At 42.3% G+C, this 25,179-nt stretch overlaps 1 protein-coding gene across 1 annotated transcript in view; it reads right to left on the reverse strand.

Annotated features, from left to right (window-relative positions):
- Window positions 1-21,987, reverse strand: part of NOX3 (NADPH oxidase 3) — a 123,118-nt gene extending 101,131 nt beyond the window's left edge. The window contains exons 1-2 of the mRNA XM_040427287.1: window positions 21,946-21,987; window positions 17,201-17,296 (exon numbers count right to left, since the gene is read on the reverse strand). Coding sequence (XP_040283221.1) covers window positions 17,201-17,296; window positions 21,946-21,987 — 138 coding nt within the window. The remainder of the gene's footprint in view (window positions 1-17,200; window positions 17,297-21,945) is intronic.
- Window positions 21,988-25,179: the final 3,192 nt, after the last annotated feature.

Consider the following 25,179-nt stretch of genomic DNA (forward strand, 5'->3'; position numbering starts at 1 on the left):
ATCACTCTCCTTCATGGTCAAATAGCCCTTACTTTCAAAGTTTTCCCAATTTTTCGGCTGACTGACTGACCTTCATTTCTTAAAGTAATGATGGCCACTCGTTTTTCTTTACTTAGCTGCTTTTTTCTTGCCATTATACAAATTCTAACAGTCTATTCAGTAGGACTATCAGCTGTGTATCCACTTGACTTCTCCTCAACGCAACTGATGGTCCCAACCTCTTTTATAAGGCAAGAAATCCCACTTATTAAACCTGACAGAGCACACCTGTGAAGTGAAAACCATTTCAGGGGACTACCTCTTGAAGCTCATCAAGAGAATGCCAAGAGTGTGCAAAGCAGTAATCATAGCAAAAGGTGGCTACTTTGAAGAACCTAGAATATGACATATTTTCAGTTGTTTCACACTTGTTTGTTATGTATATAATTCCACATGTGTTAATTCATAGTTTTGATGCCTTCAGTGTGAATCTACAATTTTCATAGTCATGAAAATAAAGAAAACTCTTTGAATGAGAAGGTGTGTCCAAACTTTTGGTCTGTACTGTATATGCATATTGCTATTATAAAAACTTAAGCAGCAACTATTCCAATTTCCAATATTTATGTAATTCTCAAAACTTTTGGCCACGACTGTACATACATACGAATGCGAACCAAGAGACATCCTTACATACCTTACATATAGGTATCCGCACACACATCGCTGCTGGGGAGAAAATAAATAAAAAAAATTATATATATTTTAAAAACTACTATAAGCAAAGATTATACATTTACTTATTTATTGGTTTTAATTAAGCATACACTATTGTTATATGATGTATAACGGGAAGGATAATGTCAATCAACTCAACCCAAACACACCTCGACCCCTACCTCTCCTCCACCCCTTGGCCTGCGCGCCAAAAATTCAGATTTTTAATATGTTTTAACTGTGCTGTAATTCCCCTCAGTGTATACAGTTCTGAAGAAGAGGACAATTAAGCCCTCGAAACGCGTTGACTACCCTGCAAATAAAAGTTAACCCCTCTCCAATGACTTGGGTCTGAATCCTTCCAAGCAAGTGCCGGAAAAAGCGGTCAAAATAAGTTTTTTACCAGTTTTCCTTTTGACACCCCCTTTGTTAGGAAGCCTGTGACAAATACCGTACCCCGACTGACGTCAGACGTCAAATACGTAGAGCCAGCGAGTTACTGTATGGTCACTGGTTACCAAGGCGTGACGTTACGCTGTCCCTGAGGAGTAGGTAAGGTCAGCTTGGTAGAGTGTTCACATACTCCTCCTGTCCACACGGGCACAGAGAGGCAACAAGCTGAGAGAGCCTTTTCACTGCCCCAGTGAAACAGAGCATTCTCAGCCCAGGTATACTGCCACCAGTTTCTTGTTTGATATAAACCCAGTCCGCTAACGGGATTATATAGGGTAAGAAACCAACCCGCGGTAGCGTCTAACTAGGCCGGAACACGGACGTGGGGATTCATGTTCGAGATACAAGGACAGCACAAGATTAAATTATATATTTAATTGCCTTAAGGGCGCACTAGCCTTAACACAATATACACACGCAAAGAATATATACAGTGGTCTGAGGTTACAAATACAAATGGCAAGGTACAAACAGGGTTGAGTAAAATAAAAGTCAGTTTACCAGGTATAGGAGTTCTTTGGGTTGTGATGAGTTCTTAGCTGTGGTCACATGGGAAGCAGTGATGTCAGCTAGTTGCAGGTCCCTCTAAACACATGGCACAATGAGACCTCCTTTCAGAGAAAGACACGCCCGATTGCTGGCACAAGCCTTTTAACCTGTAGCCGGCTCCTCCCAGCCTCTGGGAGGGGTCCACTCCCCTTCTGCTGGGCTGGCAGCACATAAGCCACAAAACCGATTAGGACTCCTGGCTCCAGACCAGAATGTCGCAGGGAGGTGTTTCTGGGAACAATGGATCCACCTGGGTTCCGACTACCAGTAGAGTCCAAGCATGGTACCGTTATTTGGTTTCTGTGGGGAGATATGTATATATCCCCTCCCTGGCATCCCACCGCCAAGCTATGACCATGGGCCCTTTCATTGTGGCCACAGGAACACAAATATGTATCTGGTTTATGCCTGTGATGGATGGGCGATTCATAATTGTTTATGAACCGCCGGTACCAGGATGTCTGATAATGTTCATTGAAGTGGGGAATGGCCTAGACCCCCTGCAGGGAAGTTTTTCATGTTCCATTAGCTGGGTTCCTGGCTGGATGGAGGTGAGAAATGCAAACAAAAGTGGACTGCTAGAGGCGCTCTGCCATCTGTCTGGCTTTGAAGCAGGGCCCCCCTGTGGAGCTCACTACCTCTGCTACCTTTCAGCAGATGGTTGGTGTGGGAACATGGCTGACAGTGAACAATAATCCATATTCCTCACAAAGCCCATAAAAAGCTCTGGTGCAACCAATTACCTTCAGAAGTCACATAATTATTGAAATGATGTCCACCTGTGTGCAATCTTAGTGTCACATGATCTCTCATTACATATACACACCTTTTTTGAAAGGCTGAAGGAAACACCAGGAAACTCTCCAAACAAGGAAGGGACAATGTTGTTGAGAAGTACAAGTCAGGGTTAGATTATAAAATAATATCCAAATCTTTGATGATCCCCAGGAGCACCATCAAATCTATCATAACCAAATGAAAAGAACATGACAGAACAGCAAACCTGCCAAGAGACGGCATTAATCAGAAAGGCAACACAGAGACCTAAGGTAACCCTGGAGGAGCAGCAGAGTTCCACAGCAGAGACTGGAGTATCTGTACATAGGACGACAATAAGCCGTACGCTCCATAGAGTTGGGCTTTATGGCAGAGTGGCCAGAAGAAAGCCTTTACTTTCAGCAAAAAGCAAAAAGGCACATTGTGAATTTGCGAAAAGGCATGTGGGAGACTCCTAAAATGTATAGAGAAAGGTGCTCTGGTCTGATGAGACTAAAATTGAACTTTTCGGCCATCAAAGAAAATGCTATGTCTGGCGCAAACCCAACACATCACATCACCCAAAGAACACCATCTCCACAGTGAGACATGGTGGTGGCAGCATCAGGCAGTGGGGATGTTTTTCAGCAGCCGGGACTGGGAATCTGGTCAGAGTTGAGGGAAAGATGGATGGCGTTAAATACAGGGATATTCTTGAGCAAAACCTGTACCACTCTGTGTGTTATTTGAGGCTAGGACGGAGGTTCACCTTCCAGCAGGACAATGACCCCAAACACACTGCTAAAGCAACACTTGAGTGGTTTAAGGGGAAACATGTAAATGTGCTGGAATAGCCTAGTCAAAGCCCAGATCTCAATCCAATAAAAAATCTTTTGTCAGACTTAAAGATTGCTGTTCACAAGCGCAAACCGTCCAACTTGAAGGAGCTGGAGCAGTTTTGCAAGGACCAATGGGCAAAAATCCCAGTGGTAAGATGTGGCAAGCTCATAGAGACTTATCCAAAGCAACTTGGAGCAGTGATTGCCACAAAATGTGGCTCTACAAAGTATTGACTTTAGGGGGGTGAATAGTTATGCACATTGACTTTTTCTGTTATTTTGTCCTATTTGTTGTTTGCTTCACAATAAAAAAACAAACCTCTTCAAAGTTGTGGGCATCTTCTGTAAATTAAATTATGCAAATCCTCAAACAACCCAGATTGTGAGGCACCAAAATACGAAAGAAGTCAAGGGGGGTGAATACTTTTGCAATGCGCTGTAAATAAATAAATATATATATATATATATATATATATATATATTGTGGGGACTCGCTCTGGTAGACAGGATTAGCGGACGCAGTATAGAGGCAACAGCAAGTTATTTGGATCAAACAGTTCAGTGTTTAATTAACAGTTTAGGCAAGTGACAAAACAAGCAGTCATATTCAAACAAAAAGTCACCTTGCGGTGTTGATGGTAATTCACACCATGCGGCAATTCTGCCTCAAAGAGTCCTTGCTGATAGCAGCACCAACCTGTTTTCAAGCCAAACAAGCAGCAAGCCTTCATCCAGACACAAGGCTCCCAGATCCCAACACAGAGACCTCGCTTCTGAGCCCAGCTGCCTATTAAGGACAGCCAGGTGCTGCCAAAACCCGGTTCGGCAATTAAAATCAAGTCTGGTATTTGACCTCACCTGGCTGTAAATCAGCCCAGCAGCACATGCTGGGAGGAAAATACCTGTTTTCCCAGACCAAACCTCTCACTGTGTGTGTGTATACAGTTGCAAGAAAAAGTATGCGAACCCTTTGGAATGATATGATTTTCTGCACAAATTGGTCATAGAATGTGATCTGATCTTCATCTAATTCACAACAATAGACAATCACAGTCTGCTTAAACTAATAACACACAAAGAATTAAATGTTACCATGTTTTTATTGAACACACCATGTAAACATTCACAGTGCAGGTGGAAAAAGTATGTGAACCCCTAGACTAATGACATCTCCAAGAGCTAATTGGACTGAGGTGTCAGCCAACTGGAGTCCAATCAATGAGATGAGATTGGAGGTGTTAGTTACAGCTGCCCTGCCCTATAAAAAACACACACCAGTTCTGGGTTTGCTTTTGATGTGAATGATGCCTCGCACAAAAGAGCTCTCAGAAGACCTACGGTTAAGAATTGTTGACTTGCATAAAGCTGGAAAGGGTTATAAAAGTATCTCCAAAAGCCTTACTGTTCATCAGTCCACGGTAAGACAAATTTTCTATAAATGGAGAAAGTTCAGCACTGATGCTACTCTCCCTAGGAGTGGTTGTCCTGTAAAGATGACTGCAAGAGCACAGCGCAGACTGCTCAATGAGGTGAAGAAGAATAAATAAATAGTGCAAGCAATTTACAAAATCACAAATCCAACACAATTCATCTGTGACCATGATCGTACCTATAATAATTATGAACATCATCAAATAAAGTGCATAACCTAATCTACTGAATAGTAGTATCAATGTGAATACATGATTATCAATAAATATATACAAACCGGATTCCAAAAAAGTTGGGACACTAAACAAATTGTGAATAAAAACTGAATGCAATGATGTGGAGATGGCAAATGTCAATATTTTGTTATAGAACGTAGATGACAGATCAAACGTTTAATCCGAGTAAATGTATCATTTTAAAGGAAAAATACGTTGATTCCAATTTTCACGGTGTCAACAAATCCCAAAAAAGTTGGGACAAGTAGCAATAAGAGGCTGGAAAAAGTAAATTTGAGCATAACGAAGAGCTGGAAGACCAATTAACACTAATTAGGTCAATTGGCAACATGATTGGGTATAAAAAGAGCTTCTCAGAGTGGCAGTGTCTCTCAGAAGCCGAGATGGGTAGAGGATCACCAATTCCCACAATGTTGCGCAGAAAGATAGTGGAGCAATATCAGAAAGGTGTTACCCAGCGAAAAATTGCAAAGACTTTGCATCTATCATCATCAACTGTGCATAACATCATCCGAAGATTCAGAGAATCTGGAACAATCTCTGTGCGTAAGGGTCAAGGCCGTAAAACCATACTGGATGTCCGTGATCTCCGGGCCCTTAAACGACACTGCACTACAAACAGGAATGCTACTGTAAAGGAAATCACAGAATGGGCTCAGGAATACTTCCAGAAACCATTGTCAGTGAACACAATCCACCGTGCCATCCACCGTTGCCATCTGAAACTCTACAGTGCAAAGAAGAAGCCATTTCTAAGCAAGATCCACAAGCTCAGGCATTTTCACTGGGCCAGGGATCATTTAAAATGGAGTGTGGCAAAATGGAAGACTGTTCTGTGGTCAGACGAGTCACGATTCGAAGTTCTTTTTGGAAATCTGGGACCCCATGTCATCCGGACCAAAGAGGACAAGGACAACCCAAGTTGTTATCAACGCTCAGTTCAGAAGACTGCATCTCTGATGGTATGGGGTTGCATGAGTGCGTGTGGCATGGGCAGCTTGCATGTCTGGAAAGGCACTATCAATGCAGAAAAATATATTCAGGTTCTAGAACAACATATGCTCCCATCCAGACGTCATCTCTTTCAGGGAAGACCCTGCATTTTTCAACAAGATAATGCCAGACCACATTCTGCATCAATCACAACATCATGGCTGTGTAGGAGAAGGATCCGGCTATTGAAATGGCCAGTCTGCAGTCCAGATCTTTCACCTATAGAGAACATTTGGCGCATCATAAAGAGGAAGGTGCAACAAAGAAGGCCCAAGACGATTGAACAGTTAGAGGCCTGTATTAGACAAGAATGGGAGAGCATTCCTATTTCTAAACTTGAGAAACTGGTCTCCTCGGTCCCCAGACGTCTGTTGAGTGTTGTAAGAAGAAGGGGAGATGCCACACAGTGGTGAAAATGGCCTTGTCCCAACTTTTTTGGGATTTGTTGACACCATGAAATTCTGATTCAACATATTTTTCCCTTAAAATGGTACATTTTCTCAGTTTAAACTTTTGTTCCGTGATTTATGTTCTATTCTGAGTGGACGCGCCGGCGCATCCTCTCGCGAGACGCGAGATTTCCTGTGAACGCGCACACACAGGCGCGCACGTTCACAGGAACCGGAGGTAAACTAGCTGATCTGCAGCCTGCCAGCGGCGATCGTTCGCTGGCAGGCTGTAGATGCGATTTTTTTAACCCCTAAAAGGTACATTAGACGCTGTTTTGATAACAGCGTCTAATATACCTGCTACCTGGTCCTCTGGTGGTCCCTTTTGCTTGGATCGACCACCAGAGGACACAGGCAGCTCTGTAATAAGTAGCACCAAACACCACTACACTACACCCCCCCCCCTGTCACTTATTAACCCCTTATTAACCCCTGATCACCCCATATTAGACTCCCTGATCACCCCCCTGTCATTGATCACCCCCATGTCATTGATCACCCCCCTGTCATTGATCACCCCCCTGTAAGGCTCCATTCAGACGTCCGTATGTGTTTTGCGGATCCGATCCATGGATCCGCAAAAAACATACGGACGTCTGAATGGAGCCTTACAGGGGGGTGATCAATGACATATAGCCCATATAGACTACCTGATCACCCCCCTGTCATTGATCACCCCCCCTGTAAGGCTGGATCCATTCAGAGGTCCGTATGTGTTTTGCGGATCCACGGATCCATGGATCGGATCCGCAAAACACATACGGACGTCTGAATGGAGCCTTACAGGGGGGTGATCACCCCATATAGACTCCCTGATCACCCCCTTGTCATTGATCACCCCCTTGTAAGGCTGGCTCCATTCAGAGGTCCGTATGTGTTTTGCGGATCCACGGATGCATGGATCGGATCCGCAAAACACATACGGACGTCTGAATGGAGCCTTACAGGGGGGTGATCAATGACATATAGCCCATATAGACTCCCTGATCACCCCCCTGTCATTGATCACCCCCTGTAAGGCTCCATTCAGACGTCTGCATGTGATTTGCGGATCTGTTCCATGGATCCGTGGATCCGCAAAACACAGACGGACCTCTGAATGGAGCCTTACAGGAGGGTGATCACCCCATATAGACTCCCTGATCACCCCCCTGTCATTGATCACCCACCCGTAAGGCTCCATTCAGACATTTTTTTTGGCACAAGTTTGCGGAATAGATTTTTTTTTTTGTTTTTGTTTTTTTGTTACAAAGTCTCACTTGTGACAAAAAATAAAATCTCACATGAACTCACCATACCCCTCACGGAATCTAAATGCGTAAAAATCTTTAGACATTTATATTCCAGACTTCTTCTCACGCTTTAGAGCACCCTAAAATGCCAGGGCAGTATAAATACCCCACATGTGACCCCATTTTGGAAAGACGACACCCCAAGGTATTTTGTGAGGGGCATGGCGAGTTCATGTAAAATTTTATTTTTTGTCACAAGTTAGCGGAAAGGGAGACTTTGTGAGAAAAAACAAAAACAAAAAAAATTTCCTCTAACTTGTGCCAAAAAAAAAATAACTTCTATGAACTCGCCATGCCCCTCACGGAATACCTTGGGGTGTGTTCTTTCCAAAATGGGGTCACATGTGGGGTATTTATACTGCCCTGGCATTTTAGGGGCCCTAAAGCGTGAGAAGAAGTCTGGAATCCAAATGCCCTCCTAAAAGATACTCATTGGAATTTGTCACACATGTGGTATCGCTGTACTCAGGAGAAGTAGAGCAATGTGTTTTGGGGTGTCTTTTTACATATACCCATGCTGGGTGAGAGAAATATCTCTCTATAATGACAACTTTGTTTAAAAAAATTGGAAAAGTTGACTTTTAGAGAGATATTTCTCTCACCCAGCATGGGTATATGTAAAAATACACCCCAAAACACATTGCCCTACTTCCTCTGAGTACGGTGACACCACATGTGTGACACTTTTTTGCAGCTTAGGTGGGCAAAGGGGCCCAAATTCCAATGAGTACTTTTAGGATTTTACAGGGCATTTTTTACACATTTGGATTCCAGATTTTTTCTCACGCATTAGGGCCCCTAAAATGCCAGGGCAGTATAACTACCCCACAAGTGACCCCATTTTGGAAAGAAGACACCCCAAGGTATTTCATGATGGGCATGGAAGTTTTTATTTTTTGTCACAAGTTAGTGGAATATAAGACTTTGTAAGGAAAAAAAAAAATCATAATTTTCCGCTAACTTGTGACAAAGAATAAAAACTTCCATGAACTCACTATGCCCATCAGTGAATACCTTAGGGTGTCTACTTTCCAAAATGGGGTCATTTGTGGGGTGTTTGTACTGTCTGGCCATTGTAGAACCTCAGGAAACATGACAGGTGCTCAGAAAGTCAGAGCTGCTTCAAAATGCGGAAATTCACATTTTTGTACCATAGTTTGTAAACGCTCTAACTTTTACCGAAACCATTTTTTTTTTACCCAAACATTTTTTTTTATAAATTTAGAGAAAAATGTATATAGAAATGTAGTTAAAAAAATAAATAATTACAACTGAAAGTAAAAAATGTAATTTTTTTGCAAAAATTTCGGTAAATTTTGATTAATAACAAAAAAAGTAAAAATGTCAGCAGCAATGAAATACCACCAAATGAAAGCTCTATTAGTGAGAAGAAAAGGAGGTAAAATTCTTTTGGGTGGTAAGTTGTATGACCGAGCAATAAACCGTGAAAGTAGTGTAGTGCAGAATTGTATAAAGTGGTCTGGTCATTAAGGGTGTTTAAGCTAGGGGAGCTGAGGTGGTTAAAAAGCTTTGGATAGGTCACTTTGAATCGTGGAGGCATAGTGAAGTCTGCTTGGCATCCGGAAGAGCGGTCTGCGCATGCGCCGCTACACGTGTTCTCGCAAGACACGTGACTATGTAAGAAGATGTGGGAACCACTGTAAAGATGGCCGCTGATTAGCTTTCATACAGGGCGCATGCTCGTGCCCACACAGGCCGCCAAGTTCCTTGTACAGATTTACAAAGACACACTAAATGTGTTCAACGCTCTACAGTGTAAGCAGACAAAGGGTGATCCGCAAACGGAAAGCCAGCGGGCAACCACCAGTTTCCGTGCCGAAATGTCTGTACCAGGGTGGTACCACGGAGTGTCGAACTGTACATACCTCCCTGCCCAGACCTGTCAGCATATCCGCTCCATGTCATAATCCCACAATAATAGGGATGGGCATCAGGGTGTCACATTGATGTGACCCCGGATCCCTCCCCATGTCAGGGAAAGTCACGGATAAACTGGATCGGAGCAATACATAATATGCTATTTCATTTATAAATGAACCAACCCGTCACGAGTCCGTGTCACCCAAGCCCCATAGGGGGCAAGGGAGGCACAGAGTCAGAGACAGGGGTGTCCATAATCATAGTTTAATAAAAGTGGTATCCCAACATTACAAATATACTGCTCTCTACTGTAATAACGGATCGCCTGCATGGTCCCTCCAGTCTTCACCAAACATGACCAATCCTGACAATTGAATCAATAATTGTTGTCCTGAAAAAAAGGGAACACAATAAGACATATAGCACATGTTGTTTTCCACACGAAAAGGCACAGGTAAAAAACACATGCATGACTGGTGACTAAATGACCCTAAACTCTACATTTAGACCCTGTGGCTTCAGAGTTTCTAATGTGTAAATCCAAAAAAGTTCTCTTCTCTTTAATAATTTAGTCCTATCACCACCTCGTCTTAGAGAAGGTATCTGTTCTAAAATTCTGAACCGTAAATCCCTTTCTGAATGTTTGGCCTCAGTGAAGTGCTTTGATACTGGGAGATCCATTTTTTGCTTCCTAATGGAATATCTATGTTGGTTGAGTCGGGTTTTTAAGTCCCAAGTAGTTTCACCTATATATAAAAGGTGACAAGGACAAGTCAATAAATAAATAACATGGGACGAGTCACATGTTAGATATTGTTTGATTTTGATCATTTTGCCCGAAGCGGGGTGAATAAACGAATCGCCCCGTAACATAAGGGCACAGTTAACGCAGTTGTAACATGGGAAACAACCCTTCCGGGTGGATCCAAAATATGTTTCACAGTTCCCTTAGCTGAACCTATATCAGACTTGACAAGTCTGTCACCCAAATTACGATTTCTTCTATATGAACATAGAGGCAAGGATTTGAATTCTTCAACATTCTCAAAATTACTCGTCAATATTTTCCAGTGTTTTTCCAAAATAGCTGAAATGTTGTCACTATTGGTTTCTAAACTCTGACACAAACGGGATCTGGGCCTTTAAGCGTGTGGTGTCACCCAGCCCTTTTCTAATAGCATCACTGGCAAAGGGGCTTGATTCTACCTAAGTGTTCTTGAATCAATTTTTTGGGGTATCTACGTGTCCGGAATTTAGAACCCATTTCTTGTAACCTAGTGTCTACCAAAGTTGGATCTTGAACAATATTCTTGACCCTGAGCAGTTGACTAAATGGAAGTGATCTAATCATGGGTGATGACTCTCAAAACGTAATAATGTGTTTTTATCAGCCAGATCCTACATTAGAGATACCAATGATTTTTGGACTAAGATTGAGAACCTACACATTCCCTCAGGGTCCTTACTAGCTTCTTTTGACGTGGTAAGCTTATACACATCTATAGAACATGAATTGGGCATACAGGTCATTCAGGAAAACCTACAGAAGACACAATACAGCACTGATTGTCAACAATTTTTGATTGCTTTGTTGAGGTTTATACTCACTCGCAATTATTTCTTGTTTCAAGATGATTTCTTTTTGCAATTACGTGGCACCGCGATGGGGTCCAATGTGGCACCGACCTACGCAAATCTTTACATGACACATCTTGAGGAGTCTGTCATCTATGTGAGCCACCACTTCAGCCATGTGCTGGGGTGGTGGCGATACATCGACGACATTTTCCTGATTTGGGTCGGTGCCACAGAGGACCCTCATGGCGTTTCACCAGTTTTTGAATACCATTGATCCCAGTGTCAAATTTACTTTGACGCATTTTGAGGGGACCATACAGTTTCTGGACACTCAGGTCAGCATATGCCAGGACAGGTTAGTTACTGACTTGTATGTGAAACGCACAGATAAAAACACATTATTACGTTTTGAGAGTCATCACCCTACACCCATGATTAGATCACTTCCATTTAGTCAACTACTCAGGGTCAAGAAGATTGTTCAAGATCCAACTTTAATAGACACTAGGTTACAAGAAATGGGTTGCAAATTCCGGACACTGGGATACCCCAAAAAATTGATTCAAGAACACTTAGGTAGAATCAAGCCCCTTGCCAGTGATGCTATTAGAAAAGAGCTGGGTGACACCACACGCTCAAAGGCCCAGATCCCGTTTGTGTCAGAGTTTAGTACCAATAGTAAACCAAAACGAACAAGTGGAAATGATGTATCAAAATATTATTTTATTATAAAATATAAAAAATGGAAAAACAACAAGATGACATGCAAAGATACGGAAAAAGCACAGGGTCAATGACACCACAGTCACAATGAGTCTGTGAAATATGGCACACAGAAGATGCAATCCGTAAAAAATAATGATAACAGCTCATGGAGAACCAGGATGGCCGGACGCAAAGGTCGCCGTAGTGAGGCTATGCACAAAAGGTGCAAATGACCATGACTGATGATCCATGAGCTATCTCACACTGACAAAATGCATAAATATCTGAACCAACCAAGAAAATGGGTTGAGGTGAAACGCGCGTCGAGGTCTCGCGCTCAGGGTCTGACATCACCATGTCCTCAGGTACGTCCCGTCACTAGCATCGCTCCACACTGCCTATAGGGATCTCTGCTTATATCCATAGTGAGTCCCTCATATATCTTCTGTGCATATTGTTACCTTCTTTATTCTGACCGTGACATTGCCTCTCATTTTTGAACACCCATTTTTTTGGTTGGTTCAGATATTTATGCATTTTGTCAGTGTGAGATAGCTCATGGATCATCAGTCATGGTCATTTGCACCTTTTGTGCATAGCCTCACTGCGGCGACCTTTGCGTCCGGCCATCCTGGTTCTCCATGAGCTGTTATCATTATTTTTTACGGATTGTACCTTCTGTGTGCCATATTTCACAGACTCATTGTGACTGTGGTGTCATTGACCCTGTGCTTTTTCCGTATCTTTGCATGTCATCTTGTAGTTTTTCCATTTTTTATATTTTATAATAAAATAATATTTTGATACATCATTTCCACTTGTTCGTTTTGGTTTACCCTGGATGTTTTACAAGTGGCAATTGTAGCTGTCTAGTTGACAGGTGGCCTTTTGTAGGTTAACTTTAGTACCAATAGTGACAACATTTCAGCTATTTTGAAAAAACACTGGAAAATATTGATGAGTAATTTTGAAAATGTTGAAGAATTCAAATCCTTGCCTTTATGTTCATATAGGAGAAATCGTAATTTGGGTGACAGACTTGTCAATTCTGATATAGGTTCAGCTAAGGGAACTTGTGAAACATATTTTGGATCCACCTGGAAGGGTTGTTTCCCATGTTACAACTGCGTTAACTGTGCCCTTATGTTACGGGGCGATTTGTTTATTCACCCCGCTTCGGGCAAAATGATCAAAATGAAACAATATCTAACATGTGACTCGTCCTATGTTATTTATTTATTGACTTGTCCTTGTCACCTTTTATGTATAGGTGAAACTACTTGGGACTCAACCAACATAGATATTCCATTAGGAAGAAAAAATGGATCTCCCAGTATCAAAACACTTCACTGAGGCCAAACATTCAGAAACGGATTTACGGTTCAGAATCTTAGAACAGATACCTTCTCTAAGACGAGGTGATGATAGGACTAAATTATTAAAGAGAAGAGAACTTTTTGGGATTTACACATTAGAAACTCTGAAGCCACAGGGTCTAAATGCAGTGGTGTCTCTAGCTTTCAAATTTTGGGGGGGCACACTGGGGGCCAGGACAAAAGTAGGGGGGGGGCAGCTATAACAACGATACATTTACACAAGTACACTTAGAAATGCTGCAATACTTTACCCAATACCTAAAACTGCAACAGGGAAGAAAAATCCAGCTGTCTGTGGATGACACTTTTATAGAGAGGGGGATCTGTGGATGACACTGCTATGGGGGGGATCTGTGGATGCCACATACCGTATATATAGCATCTTATGCTATATGTGTCATCCACAGATCCACCCCATGACAGTGTCATCCCCATTTCCCCCTCCATAACAGTGTCATCCACAGATCTCCCTCCCCGCCTCTCACAGGAGTGTACATATATAAAATAAACATATTTCACATGAACACTTACAGTTACTTGGCTTGGCCCTTGGGGATCTCGGACGCCACTTCAACACTTTGACCGGGGGCTCGGCGGAGCTGATGTTGTGTTTTATCCTAATGAGAAAGATTTCATAATAAGGATTTGGAGAAGGGGCAGAGGAATAGTAGAGCAGAGAGAGGCTGGTGCTGCTACTAGGGGGTCATGCCATGGGGGAGTAATAAAACCCACCATAATGCCCCCCAGTAGAAATAATTCTCCTTATAATGTGCAAAACATACCCCCTTATGCCCCCAGTTGAGCTAATGTCCCCCATAATGTGCCAGTATAAAATACCCCTATATAGTGCCCCAGTAAATGCCTCCATAGTGCTCCTTTCCCCCCTCCCTGCTAGTGCCCCCATAATGTACCAGTATAAAATGCCCCATATATCGTGCCCCAGTAGATGCCCTCAGTATCCCCCATAATTTGCAAGTATAAAATACCCCTTCTTAGTGCCCCCCATAGATGACTGCAAGTAATAAGCCCCCCATCACGTGCCAGTAATAAGCCCCCCCATTACGTGCTAGTAATAAGCCCCCCCATTACGTGCCAGTAATAAGCCCCCCATTACGTGCCAGTATTAAGCCCCCCATTATGTGCCAGTATTAAGCCCCCCCATGTTTCAGTTTTAAGCCCCCCCATGTTCCAGTATTAAGCCCCCCCATCATGTGCCAGTATTAAGCCCCCCATTGTGCCAGTATTAAGCCCCCCATCATGTGCCAGTATTAAGCCCCCCATCATGTGCCAGTATTAAGTCCCCCCCATCATCATGTGCCAGTATTAAGTCCCCCCCATCATGTGCCAGTATTAAGTCCCCCCATCATCATGTGCCAGTATTAAGTCCCCCCCATCATGTGCCAGTATTAAGTCCCCCCATCATCATGTGCCAGTATTAAGTCCCCCCCATCATCATGTGCCAGTATTAAGTCCCCCCATCATCATGTGCCAGTGTTAAGTCCCCCCCATCATCATGTGCCAGTATTAAGTCCCCCCATCATCATGTGCCAGTTTTAAGTCCCCCCCATCATGTGCCAGTATTAAGTCCCCCCCCATTGTAATAAGCCCCCCCCAATGTGCCAGTAACACTACTGTAAAAAAACAAAAAAAAAAAAAACACTTATACTATTACTTACCTCAGTGTCAGCGATGCGATGCAGACTCTTCCTGTGTCCCGCACTGTAAGGCTCAGGCGGCGCGATGACGTCATCGCTCCGCCTGCGCCGGCCTCTGATAGGCTGCCAGCCTAGTGCCTGCAGCCTATCAGAGGAAGGGGAAGGGACACGCCTCTCCCTCCCCTGCACCTCCGCTGGCACAGGCAGGTTACAATGGAGATGAGCGCAATGGAAGCGCTCATCTCCCTGTGCCCGGCGGCGGCGGCTCACTTGGGGGGGGGGCATTTTAGTTGGGGGGGCACATGGGGGGGCACAGCATGATGTAGGGGGGGCCGTGGCCCCCTCTGGACCCCCCTGGCGATGCCACTGTCTAAATGTAGAGTTTAGGGTCATTTAGTCACCAGTCATGCATGTGTTTTTTACCTGTGCCTTTTCGTGTGGAAAACAACATGTGCTATATGTCTTATTGTGTTCCCTTTTTTTCAGGACAACAACTATTGATTCAATTGTCAGGATTGGTCATGTTTGGTGAAGACTGGAGGGACCATGCAGGCGATCCGTTATTACAGTAGAGCGCAGTATATTTGTAATGTTGGGATACCACTTTTATTAAACTATGATTATGGACACCCCTGTCTCTGACTCTGTGCCTCCCTTGCCCCCTATGGGGCTTGGGTGACACGGACTCGTGACGGGTTGGTTCATTTATAAATGAAATAGCATATTATGTATTGCTCCGATCCAGTTTATCCGTGACTTTCCCTGACATGGGGAGGGATCCGGGGTCACATCACTGTGACACCCTGATGCCCATCCCTATTATTGTGGGATTATGACATGGAGCGGATATGCTGACAGGTCTGGGCAGTGAGGTATGTACAGTTCGACACTCCGTGGTACCACCCTGGTACAGACATTTCGGCACGGAAACTGGTGGTTGCCCGCTGGTTTTCCGTTTGCGGATCACCCTTTGTCTGCTTACACTGTGGAGCGTTGCACACATTTAGTGTGTCTTTGTGAATCTGTACAAGGAACTTGCCGGCCTGTGTGGGCACGAGCATGCGCCCTGTATGAAAGTTAATCAGCGGCCATCTTTACTGTGGTTCCCACATCTTCTTACATAGTCACATGTCTCGCGAGAGCACGTGTAGCGGCACATGTGCAGACCGCTCCTCCGGACACCAAGCAGACTTCACTATGTCTCCACGATTCAATGTGACCTATCCGAAGCTTTTTAAGGTTTTAATCACTGTGTTATTGATATCCACTGTGCACTTATTATATATTTATTGATAATCATGTATTCACATTGATATTACTATTCAGTAGATCACGTTATGCACTTTATTTGATGATGTTCATAATTATTATAGGTACGATCATGGTCACAGATGAATTGTGTTTTTTAAAATTGATTATATTTTGATGCATTTGCACTTTATTACTTAATTATGGATTTGTGATTTTGTAAATTGCTTGCACTATTTATGTATGCCACAATGCACATGTTACTCAGCTAGACAAAGGCTCCAATGAGAGAGCTGAAACGTTGCTGCTAGATGGGTGAATAAACCATCCACTATTTCATCACTATTTGGAGTGCTGCCTTTTTTCTTCTCTCTCTCTCTCTCTCTCTCTCTCTCTATATATATATATATATATAGAAAAAGGAAATTCTGGTGAAATAAACACGTATCTATTTTTGGGAAGTGCCGTGGAATTTCCTTTTTCATTTATGGTTTGACGGGAGGATCACCGCCACAGCCACTGGCACCCCTTTTTCTACTTTGTTCTACTATTGTTTGCAGTGCTGCCCAGCCGCTTTGACATATATATATATATATATATATATATAAAACAAAGAAAGTTCGCAGCACTCCTTGAAAGATAAAATGTGCTCTTTTATTCACACATATCAAGTGACAACGTTTCAGTCCTCTCACAGAACCTTTCTCACCTGACTTGAGAAAGGTTCTGTGAGAGAACCGAAACGTTGTCACTTGATATGTGTGAATAAAAGAGCACATTTTATCTTTCAAGGAGTGCTGCGAACTTTCTTTGTTGTCTTCCGTCCTGAATCGAGGGACCACCGCGGGCACCCTACATCTTATACAGCTTCCAAGGGAGTGCTGCCACAGTTTTCTCATGGATATATATATATATGATTTATACATTTTTGAAACTGAGAAACAGAAACATGCAACTTTATAATGCAACATTCCAAAAGGTGAACGTTTGTTTTGGTTATGAGGGCCCAAACACTCCCAGTAATGAAAGGGTTAAACATTACATAAAATTGCCTCATACTTACCCCTAGTATCACCCGTGTATAGTAGTATGATTCAGCTTTATCATACCAGATAAAGGTATCAATGAATAAATATGCATTTAATCCCAGCCATGTTACCTGCAACAGAATATAATTTTTATCAAGATCATTATTTTCTTTGATTTCTATAATGCTAAGATAGTCCATGACAATGTAAAAATCACACAGTTTAATTTATGGTTTTGTAAGGTTAAAGGGACTACAATATCAGACACAGCCCATGGAATGTGATGCTGTTTTTTTTTGGGGGGGGGGGGGGGTGGACTGATTGTTTTTATCTAATCCTGGAAAACCCCTTTAATGCTGACAAAAGATGCTGGATAGTGTACTGTTTGCCTAAATATTTAAAATTAATTTCTATCTTCACTGATGCAGAAGAACTATTGCAGTTATTAAAAATCTAACTATTCCCATTCAACATATAATTATGGAATTATTGAATATTAAACAAATATATTAATTGAACTAGTAATAATGTAAATGACAAGATACTCACTGAATTATTGTAGTTAAAGGGCTTCTGTCACCCCACTAAACAGTTTTAGTTTTTTTTTTGGTTAGTTTTAATCACTATACTGCGATTTTTGCATACATACTGTAATTAATCATTTCGGTTCAGCAGATTATGTTAAAAACGTACTTTTAAAATATGCAAATTACCTTGCTACCAGCAAGTAGGGCGGTTACTTGCTGGTAGCAGCCGCATCCTCCTATCCTAGACGCCCCCTCCACATGTTGATTGACAGGGCCAACGGACGGGATCGTCCACTGGCTGGTCCTGTCTGCTATCAAGATCTCGCGCCTGCGCCGTAACGGTATTCAGTCAGCGCAGGCGCACTGAGAGGAGGACGCTCGCTCGGCCGCTCCATCCTCAATGCGCCTGCGCCGATGACGTCATCAAGTACACCCGGAAGAGATTTATTATTAATAATCGTTGGTGGTATAGTGTTAATAACTGTCATTTTTATAAAATTATTTATTCCCATTTCGTTGGTGGTTTTTGTGGCAGCATGCTTATTACGTACATACTTACCTGATTCGAGCATCCAGCGACGTCACAACACTCTCCACCTCCTTCCAGCGATGCCGGGGCGTCTTCTCTTCCGGGTGTACTTGATGACATCATCGGCGCAGGCGCATTGAGGATGGAGCGGCCGAGCGAGCGTCCGCCTCTAAGTGCGCCTGTGCCGACTGAATACCGTTACGGCGCAGGCGCGAGATCTTGATAGCAGACAGGACCAGCCAGACGACGATCCCGTCTGTTGGCCCTGTCAATCAACATGCGGAGGGGGCGTCTTTAGGATAGGAGGATGCGGCTGCTACCAGCAAGTAGCTGCCCTACTTGCTGGTAGCCAGGTAATTTGCATATTTTAAAAGTACGTTTTTAACATAATCTGCTGAACCGAAATGATTAATTATAGTAGGTATGCATAAATCGCAGTATAGGGATTATAACTAACCAAAAAAAAAATAAACAGTTTAGTGGGGTGACAGAAGCCCTTTAAAGAACCCATGATATTACAGCTGAGGACCAGTCAATAGCTCACTGTCATCAGCTGCCAAGCCTGCCTAGTTTAGGGGGAACCTGCACTAGGAGAAGGGCCCATTTGTGTTTTGAACAAAGCTTCCTGGGATGTGTCCACATCTGCATTAGGAATCTCCAAAGCAGATTCCACTAAAAAAGGAGGACAAAAATAGCGCAGCGTGATCTGCTATTTTGTCCAATAAAATGATGGACACTATGACAGAAACTTGATGGAGCTCAATGGGGTATATCGGGAACCATTGCTGTCCGTTATCTAACAGATCGGGCACCTCCGTCATTTTCGTGGTTCTGCTCCTATAATGGAGCGGATAAACTGAAATGAATAGTAGCAGTGTGGCAGGGATGTGAATGAGCCCTTAGGCTAGTTTTGTACTGTGTTTGGCCCTCTACTAGGCTTTTAGGTCGGGGGTGTACATTTAAAAACATGAAAACAGTATTCACACATATAACTTTGCTGCAAGCTCTGCAGGGCAGGAGCGTGGGATGGGAGCAGGAGTGGTAATGGCTCTGGCAGTAATTATACACCATCTTCCTACCGATGCTCCTTAGGACCAAGTCAGTGATAGGAGGGCACACCCTTTCTTTCCTTCGGGCACGCCCTAATATTGGGGGTGCCTGATGGTTGTTCAGATGCCCTTTGTGATATGATTGTTGTATGGGTACACGGTAGGATGGCCAGAGTCATAGAGTTCTGTCTAAAGTATCAAATATAATGAAACATTTGTTTTGTACATTCGAAGGCTGATCATGTACTGATCATGTCGAAATGGCACAAGTGTATGTATGTATAGCTCATGTCAGAGCTCTGTTATAACAAGCAATGCATTTGTCTTAGGCCTCTTGCACGACCGTACGGCTTTTTCAGTATTTTGCAGTCCACAAAAAACAGATCCGCAAAAAATACGAATGATGTCCGTGTGCATTCCATTTTTTGCGGAACGGAACAGCTGGCCCCTGATAGAACAGTACTATCCTTGTCCGTTATGCGGACAATAATAGGACATGTTCTATCTTTCAACGGAACAGAAAAACAGAAATATGGAAACGGAAGGCATACGGATACCTTCAGTTTTTTTTGTGGATTCATTCAAATGAATGGTTCCGTATACGGTCCGTATACGGAATGCAAAAAGCGGAACATAAACGCAAAAAAAAAACTTTCGTGTGCAAGAGGCCTTAGCTCGACATAATAGAGTGGATTTTAGCCTTTTAATGACAGGAAAATTTTCCAATTTTTTATATTTTTACTTCCAGCCCTCCCAAAGCCATAATTTTTTTCATTCACATAGCCGTATGAGGGATTGTTTTTTCCAGGAAAAGATGCACTTTTTAATGGCACCATATATTGTGGGAAGCGTTAAAAAAATCCAACTGGGGTGGAATTCTAAAAAAAAACACCATTCCGCCACCGTTTTATGTGGGTTTTTTTTACATAATTTCCCAGTAAAACTGACCTGTTACTTTTATTCTCCAGGTCAGTATGATTATGGGGATTCCACATATCTAAAGTTTTTCTGGCGTTTTAATACTGAAAAAAATAAAAACTTTGGATTTTTTTTCTTTTCGTCATCATATTCTGACCCCTCTAACTTTTTTGCAGTTTTGTGTATGAAGCCGAGCGAGGGCTCATTTTTTGCAGGGTGATCTGTACTTTTTAATGATACAATGTACGACTTTTTGATAACTGAATTTTTTGTGGGAAGTTAAGCAACCAAAAAAAAACAGCAAATCAGCCGTTCTCTGTATGGGAAAAATATTTTAATAGTACGGGCGTTTTCAAATGCGCCTATGCCCATGATGTGTATTTTATTGTTTAAATATTTTATTTACATTTTGGGGAAAGGGGGTTGATTATAATTTTTAGATTTATTTATATTTTTTACACTTTTTTTTTACACTTTTTTATAGTTCTTATAGGCAATTATCAGATTGCTTGTCTTGTAGACTCCAATGCATTAGCATTGGATTAAATGAGAACTTTACTATGTTCCTACGGAGGGTTAAAAGTCCACGATCAGTATTATCGCCAGTCGCAGACATTGTTGCCAGGTGTCTGCTGTATGAAATAGCCTGACTCCAACGTAAATTTATGTTGGGCGGTCGGGTAAAATGGTTAACCTCTGGACGTAAACAAGAATGTTTCTATACATACATGACAAGCCGATATTGAAAATGCTGAATAACCAAAACAAAATATAGTTTATTAGAAAGTTGCACAACTTTTCATTATGCAATGAATACACTTTAGTTACATAACACTGAACAACCCCTTGTAATTTAATTTGTGTGGTAAGGCTACTTGGTCATTATATAACTTTATTTTATTCATGAATACAAATTTTAGTCACTTGTTCTTGTGACACACGTCAACCCCTTTCACAAGTCCTTGGTATGCTACTAGTATCGAATAAATATTAATAATGGAGAGTATCTTACATTTTTGCTGGCCATTAAAATTACAAAAGAATTTACTAGTATTTTCCATGGCATTACCACCTAATGAGAATGGAGGAAATTAATGAATATAAAAATTAAAAAAGCCAGTGAGTTATTAAATAAAGATTTATGCTTATTATGCAGAAATGGTCTAAGTAGATCGGTGCTGCTTGTAGTTCCATGAATAACAGCCTCAGCAGTATCAGAGGGGAAAGGGAAGTTTTTTAATGAGGTTTGACAGAGCATTCAATCATGTACACTACCATGACCATACAATACACTGGAATCTGTTTAAAAGACTAACTTTGGAACCTATGATAATCTGCGACTTCTCATGTAAGAAGACAAACTCTTGCATACAGAACAGTAAGATCATTTTTATCCACAGTATGAAATATAAGTTTGCTTGGGTGTCTTAATTCAGTAGCAGCCACTTAATGCTGAAATGATTTGTTGCTTGAAGAAGCCAATAAACTTGACAGCAGTTTCCAACATAAAAAAGGTACATAATAAATTTCACAAAGCAGTTATTTAGATTTCTTGTCACTATAAACAATACGATTTCTTTCACAAGTTTAACTGTAATAAATAATGGAGGTATGCTAAGATATGAATATATGTAAATTTTGAAGGCAAATCTGCCATATACATGGTAATTACAGAAATAACTAACAATCTGTCTCTACAACAAAATAAATTTAAAAAAGTAATTTAACAAAAAAAATACGTTATTGCTTTCACTTACCAGAATCAAGGAAGTTGTTTCATTTAGAACCCAGTAACCCATTTCAAGCTGTAAATATTTTACTGAAGCAGCTAAAGGTGAAAGACCTTTAGCACCTAATCTCTGTCCTGTCTCTGTCCTTCTGCTTTGAACTGAATCTTTTTGTTCTTGGAATTTTCTAATTAAAATGCATCTGCCAAAAGGCCATCACCAACCTGTCAAGATCACGTGACTAAGATGCATATAAAGGTGGTCTATCATCAGAGTCATTCCTTTGGGTAAATAAAGCGTGATATTCATACATGACTGGGTAACCTCTGTATCCTTATAATATACTTAGCTTTAATTGTAAAAATTAAAATGCCTCGCTGCTGAATAATATGTTCATAAGAAATTTTTAACATGCCTAAAGGTATTTTCTGAGATTCTAATATTGATGTTCAATCCTCAGTATAGGTCATCAATATCAGATTGGCTGGGGGTCTGACACCTGGGACCGCCACCATTTAGCTGTTTGAGGAAGCCATTGGATAGTGGCTGTGCTTGGTACTGCAGCTCAGCCCTATTCACTTGAATCTGACTGAGCTGCGGCTAGGCCACATGGCCAATGAATGTGATGCCATGGGCCTAGGAAGAGGCTGCGGCGCTCACCAGAGCACAGTGCCCTCTCCAAACTGCAGATTGGTGGGGATACCAGGTGTCATCAATATCAGAAAACCCATCTAAAATAACTTTGAATCATTCCACAAATAAATTAAAGGTTAAAAGAGTTCTGCAGGAATGATTTGCAATGGCCGCAAGTAGCATTTCCAGAGCTGGCTAGGGGGGTGAAGAGATGGGGCCTCACTACACACCACACTCCAGCACTTGCAAATACTACACCTTGGTGAGCATTCTTGTCAGGCTGCTCAGCCATGATGGCATATCGTAGGCAAAATCACTTCATTACCATCTATTGTAGAGCAGTTTGGTGAGGCCCTACCTCTTCACTACACTATATTTTAAATGGACTTTGATTGATCTTCATAGACAAAGAGTGAAATTTAGAGGGGTTGACCCATTAAGACAACGTATCCCCTATCCACAGGATCGCATATAAGTGTCTGCCAATTATGAGAATGGGAGAGCATGCTTCCCAATTTCAATAGAGTAACAGTCATGCATGCATGCTGCCACTCCATTCATCTCTAGGCGAGTGCTTGTATTCAGCTATCTCCAGCAATCCCATAAAGTTCAATGGAGCAACAAACATGCATGTGTGACTGCCGCTTCATTCAAACAAGAAGCATGGGCCCCGATTCTTGTGATCAGTGGGGGCACCAGCAGTCAGACTAATACTTTGTTCTCCACTCTGGGGCTTAGTCCAATCCTCAGACATCACGCTGTAAAATTTGAAACACCCCCTCTACACAACCCTCTCAGGCTACTTTCATATCTGTGTTCTTAATTCAGGTTTTGAGATCCAGCAGAGGATCTCAAAGCCTGAATTAAACTGATCAATTGTGTCCTCATTCATTGATAATGGAGGCATAACAGGATGCATCAGTATATATCAGTCCAGTTGCGTTTTGGGGCCGGACACAAAAACGCTGCAAGCGGGGATATGGGAATGTGCACTGAGAAGATCTAATAAAAACACTTTTAGTTGCTTTTTATTTAGATTTTGGGAAGCAGGATAAAGAGAAGAAGGCAACTCTGCCATTACTTTTTGGGTTTTGTTATTGTGGTGAACACTGTGTGGAAAAATGATGTTACCTTTATTCTGCTGGTCAGTATGATTACAGAGATACCAATTTTATTTTATTTTCTTATGTTTTGCCACTTTTACACAAAGCATTATTGAAAAAAAATCCTGTTTTTCTTAGAGCCATATTATTTAGATTTTTCTGCCGATTGTCTTTTGTGGGGACTCATTTTTGGCAGGATGAGTTGACATACTGCTTCTTGATTGCTCGCTATTACGCTTTTTGTAGGGCAAGGCTTTGACTTTTTTTAAGGCAAGGTGATAAAAAATGGCTTTTTTATGGCATTCATATGACAGTGTAGATCATGTGATATAATTATAGAGCCGGTTATTACGGCTGCAGCGATACCTAATATGTGTATATTTATTTTTTTATTGTATATGGCTTGATGAGGGGAAAGGGCGCTTTTTTCTTTTTTGCTTGATTTATTATTTAAAAAACAAAACTTTTTTATAACTTTTTAACTTCTTTTTTTTTTGTCTCACTCTGGGACATTAACTTTTGGGAGTCTGATCCCCTCTGCAATGCATTACAATACATTGTGTATTTTAATCCATTGCCTGTCAGTGTTATACACCAACAGAGTGCCTACGAGACCCAGCCAGAGGGCTGGGTCTCATAGGCTTCCAAAGCAGGCAGGCTCCGATGCCTGTGGAAGGCACTGGGCTGCTATACCAGCCATTGGGCCCCAGTCACCGCAGCTCGAAGACCCGATGGGGTCAGAGAGGGAAACTCTGTGCATGCTGCGGTCAGTGTTGACTGCGGCATAAGAGGGTTTAATGTGCCGGCATCTGTGTTTTCACTGATACTGGTGGATACAGCAGGGGCTCGGCTGTCAGTAACAGCTGGACCCCTGCCGCTGATTGAGCGGGTGCAGTTTCTGCACCCGCCGATCAGAGCGCCGTACATTTAAGGCAGCTGTCGGGAAGTCATTGCGCCAGACATGTACAGCGGAGATCGGGAAGGGGCTAATCCCTTTGTCTGTTTGTGTGCACCTGTGGGTGCTTTGGGCTAATCAGCTCAGCTATATGTTCTGTCCGTGTATCCTACCCCTTGGCTGAGCAACATCAGTAGTTCCCAGCAATTGTTCCTGTATCTGAGTCTGTAGTTCTCTTCCTCTGTTCTCTGTCCAGTCCTTGCCTGTCTGGTCTGTGTCTGTTGTCATGTTTGACCTGTCCCTGCCTGAGTTCCTGCTGTGGTCTGACTGTGTTATCCTCCTCTTGTTCCAGAGTGCTGTGTTCGTCTTGGTTCCTGTTCAGACTGTGCTTGTGTGTTCCCTGATCCTGTCTGTGTTCCTGATTCAGCAGGTCAACAGCCGAGCAGACCTGAACCATCACGGGAGGTAGCAGTCTGGTCGCTAACTCACAGTGAAGTCCACATCCCTGTATAGGGCTTAAAGGGTGAATACCAGGGAGGCTCCAGAATAACACCCTTAGGCCTCTTTCACACAGGCGTTGCGGGAAAAGGTGCGGGTGCGTTGCGGGAATATGCACGATTTTTCCACGCGAGT

The sequence above is a fragment of the Bufo bufo genome, chromosome 4 (assembly GCF_905171765.1).
Source record: "Bufo bufo chromosome 4, aBufBuf1.1, whole genome shotgun sequence".
Lineage (NCBI taxonomy): Eukaryota > Metazoa > Chordata > Amphibia > Anura > Bufonidae > Bufo > Bufo bufo.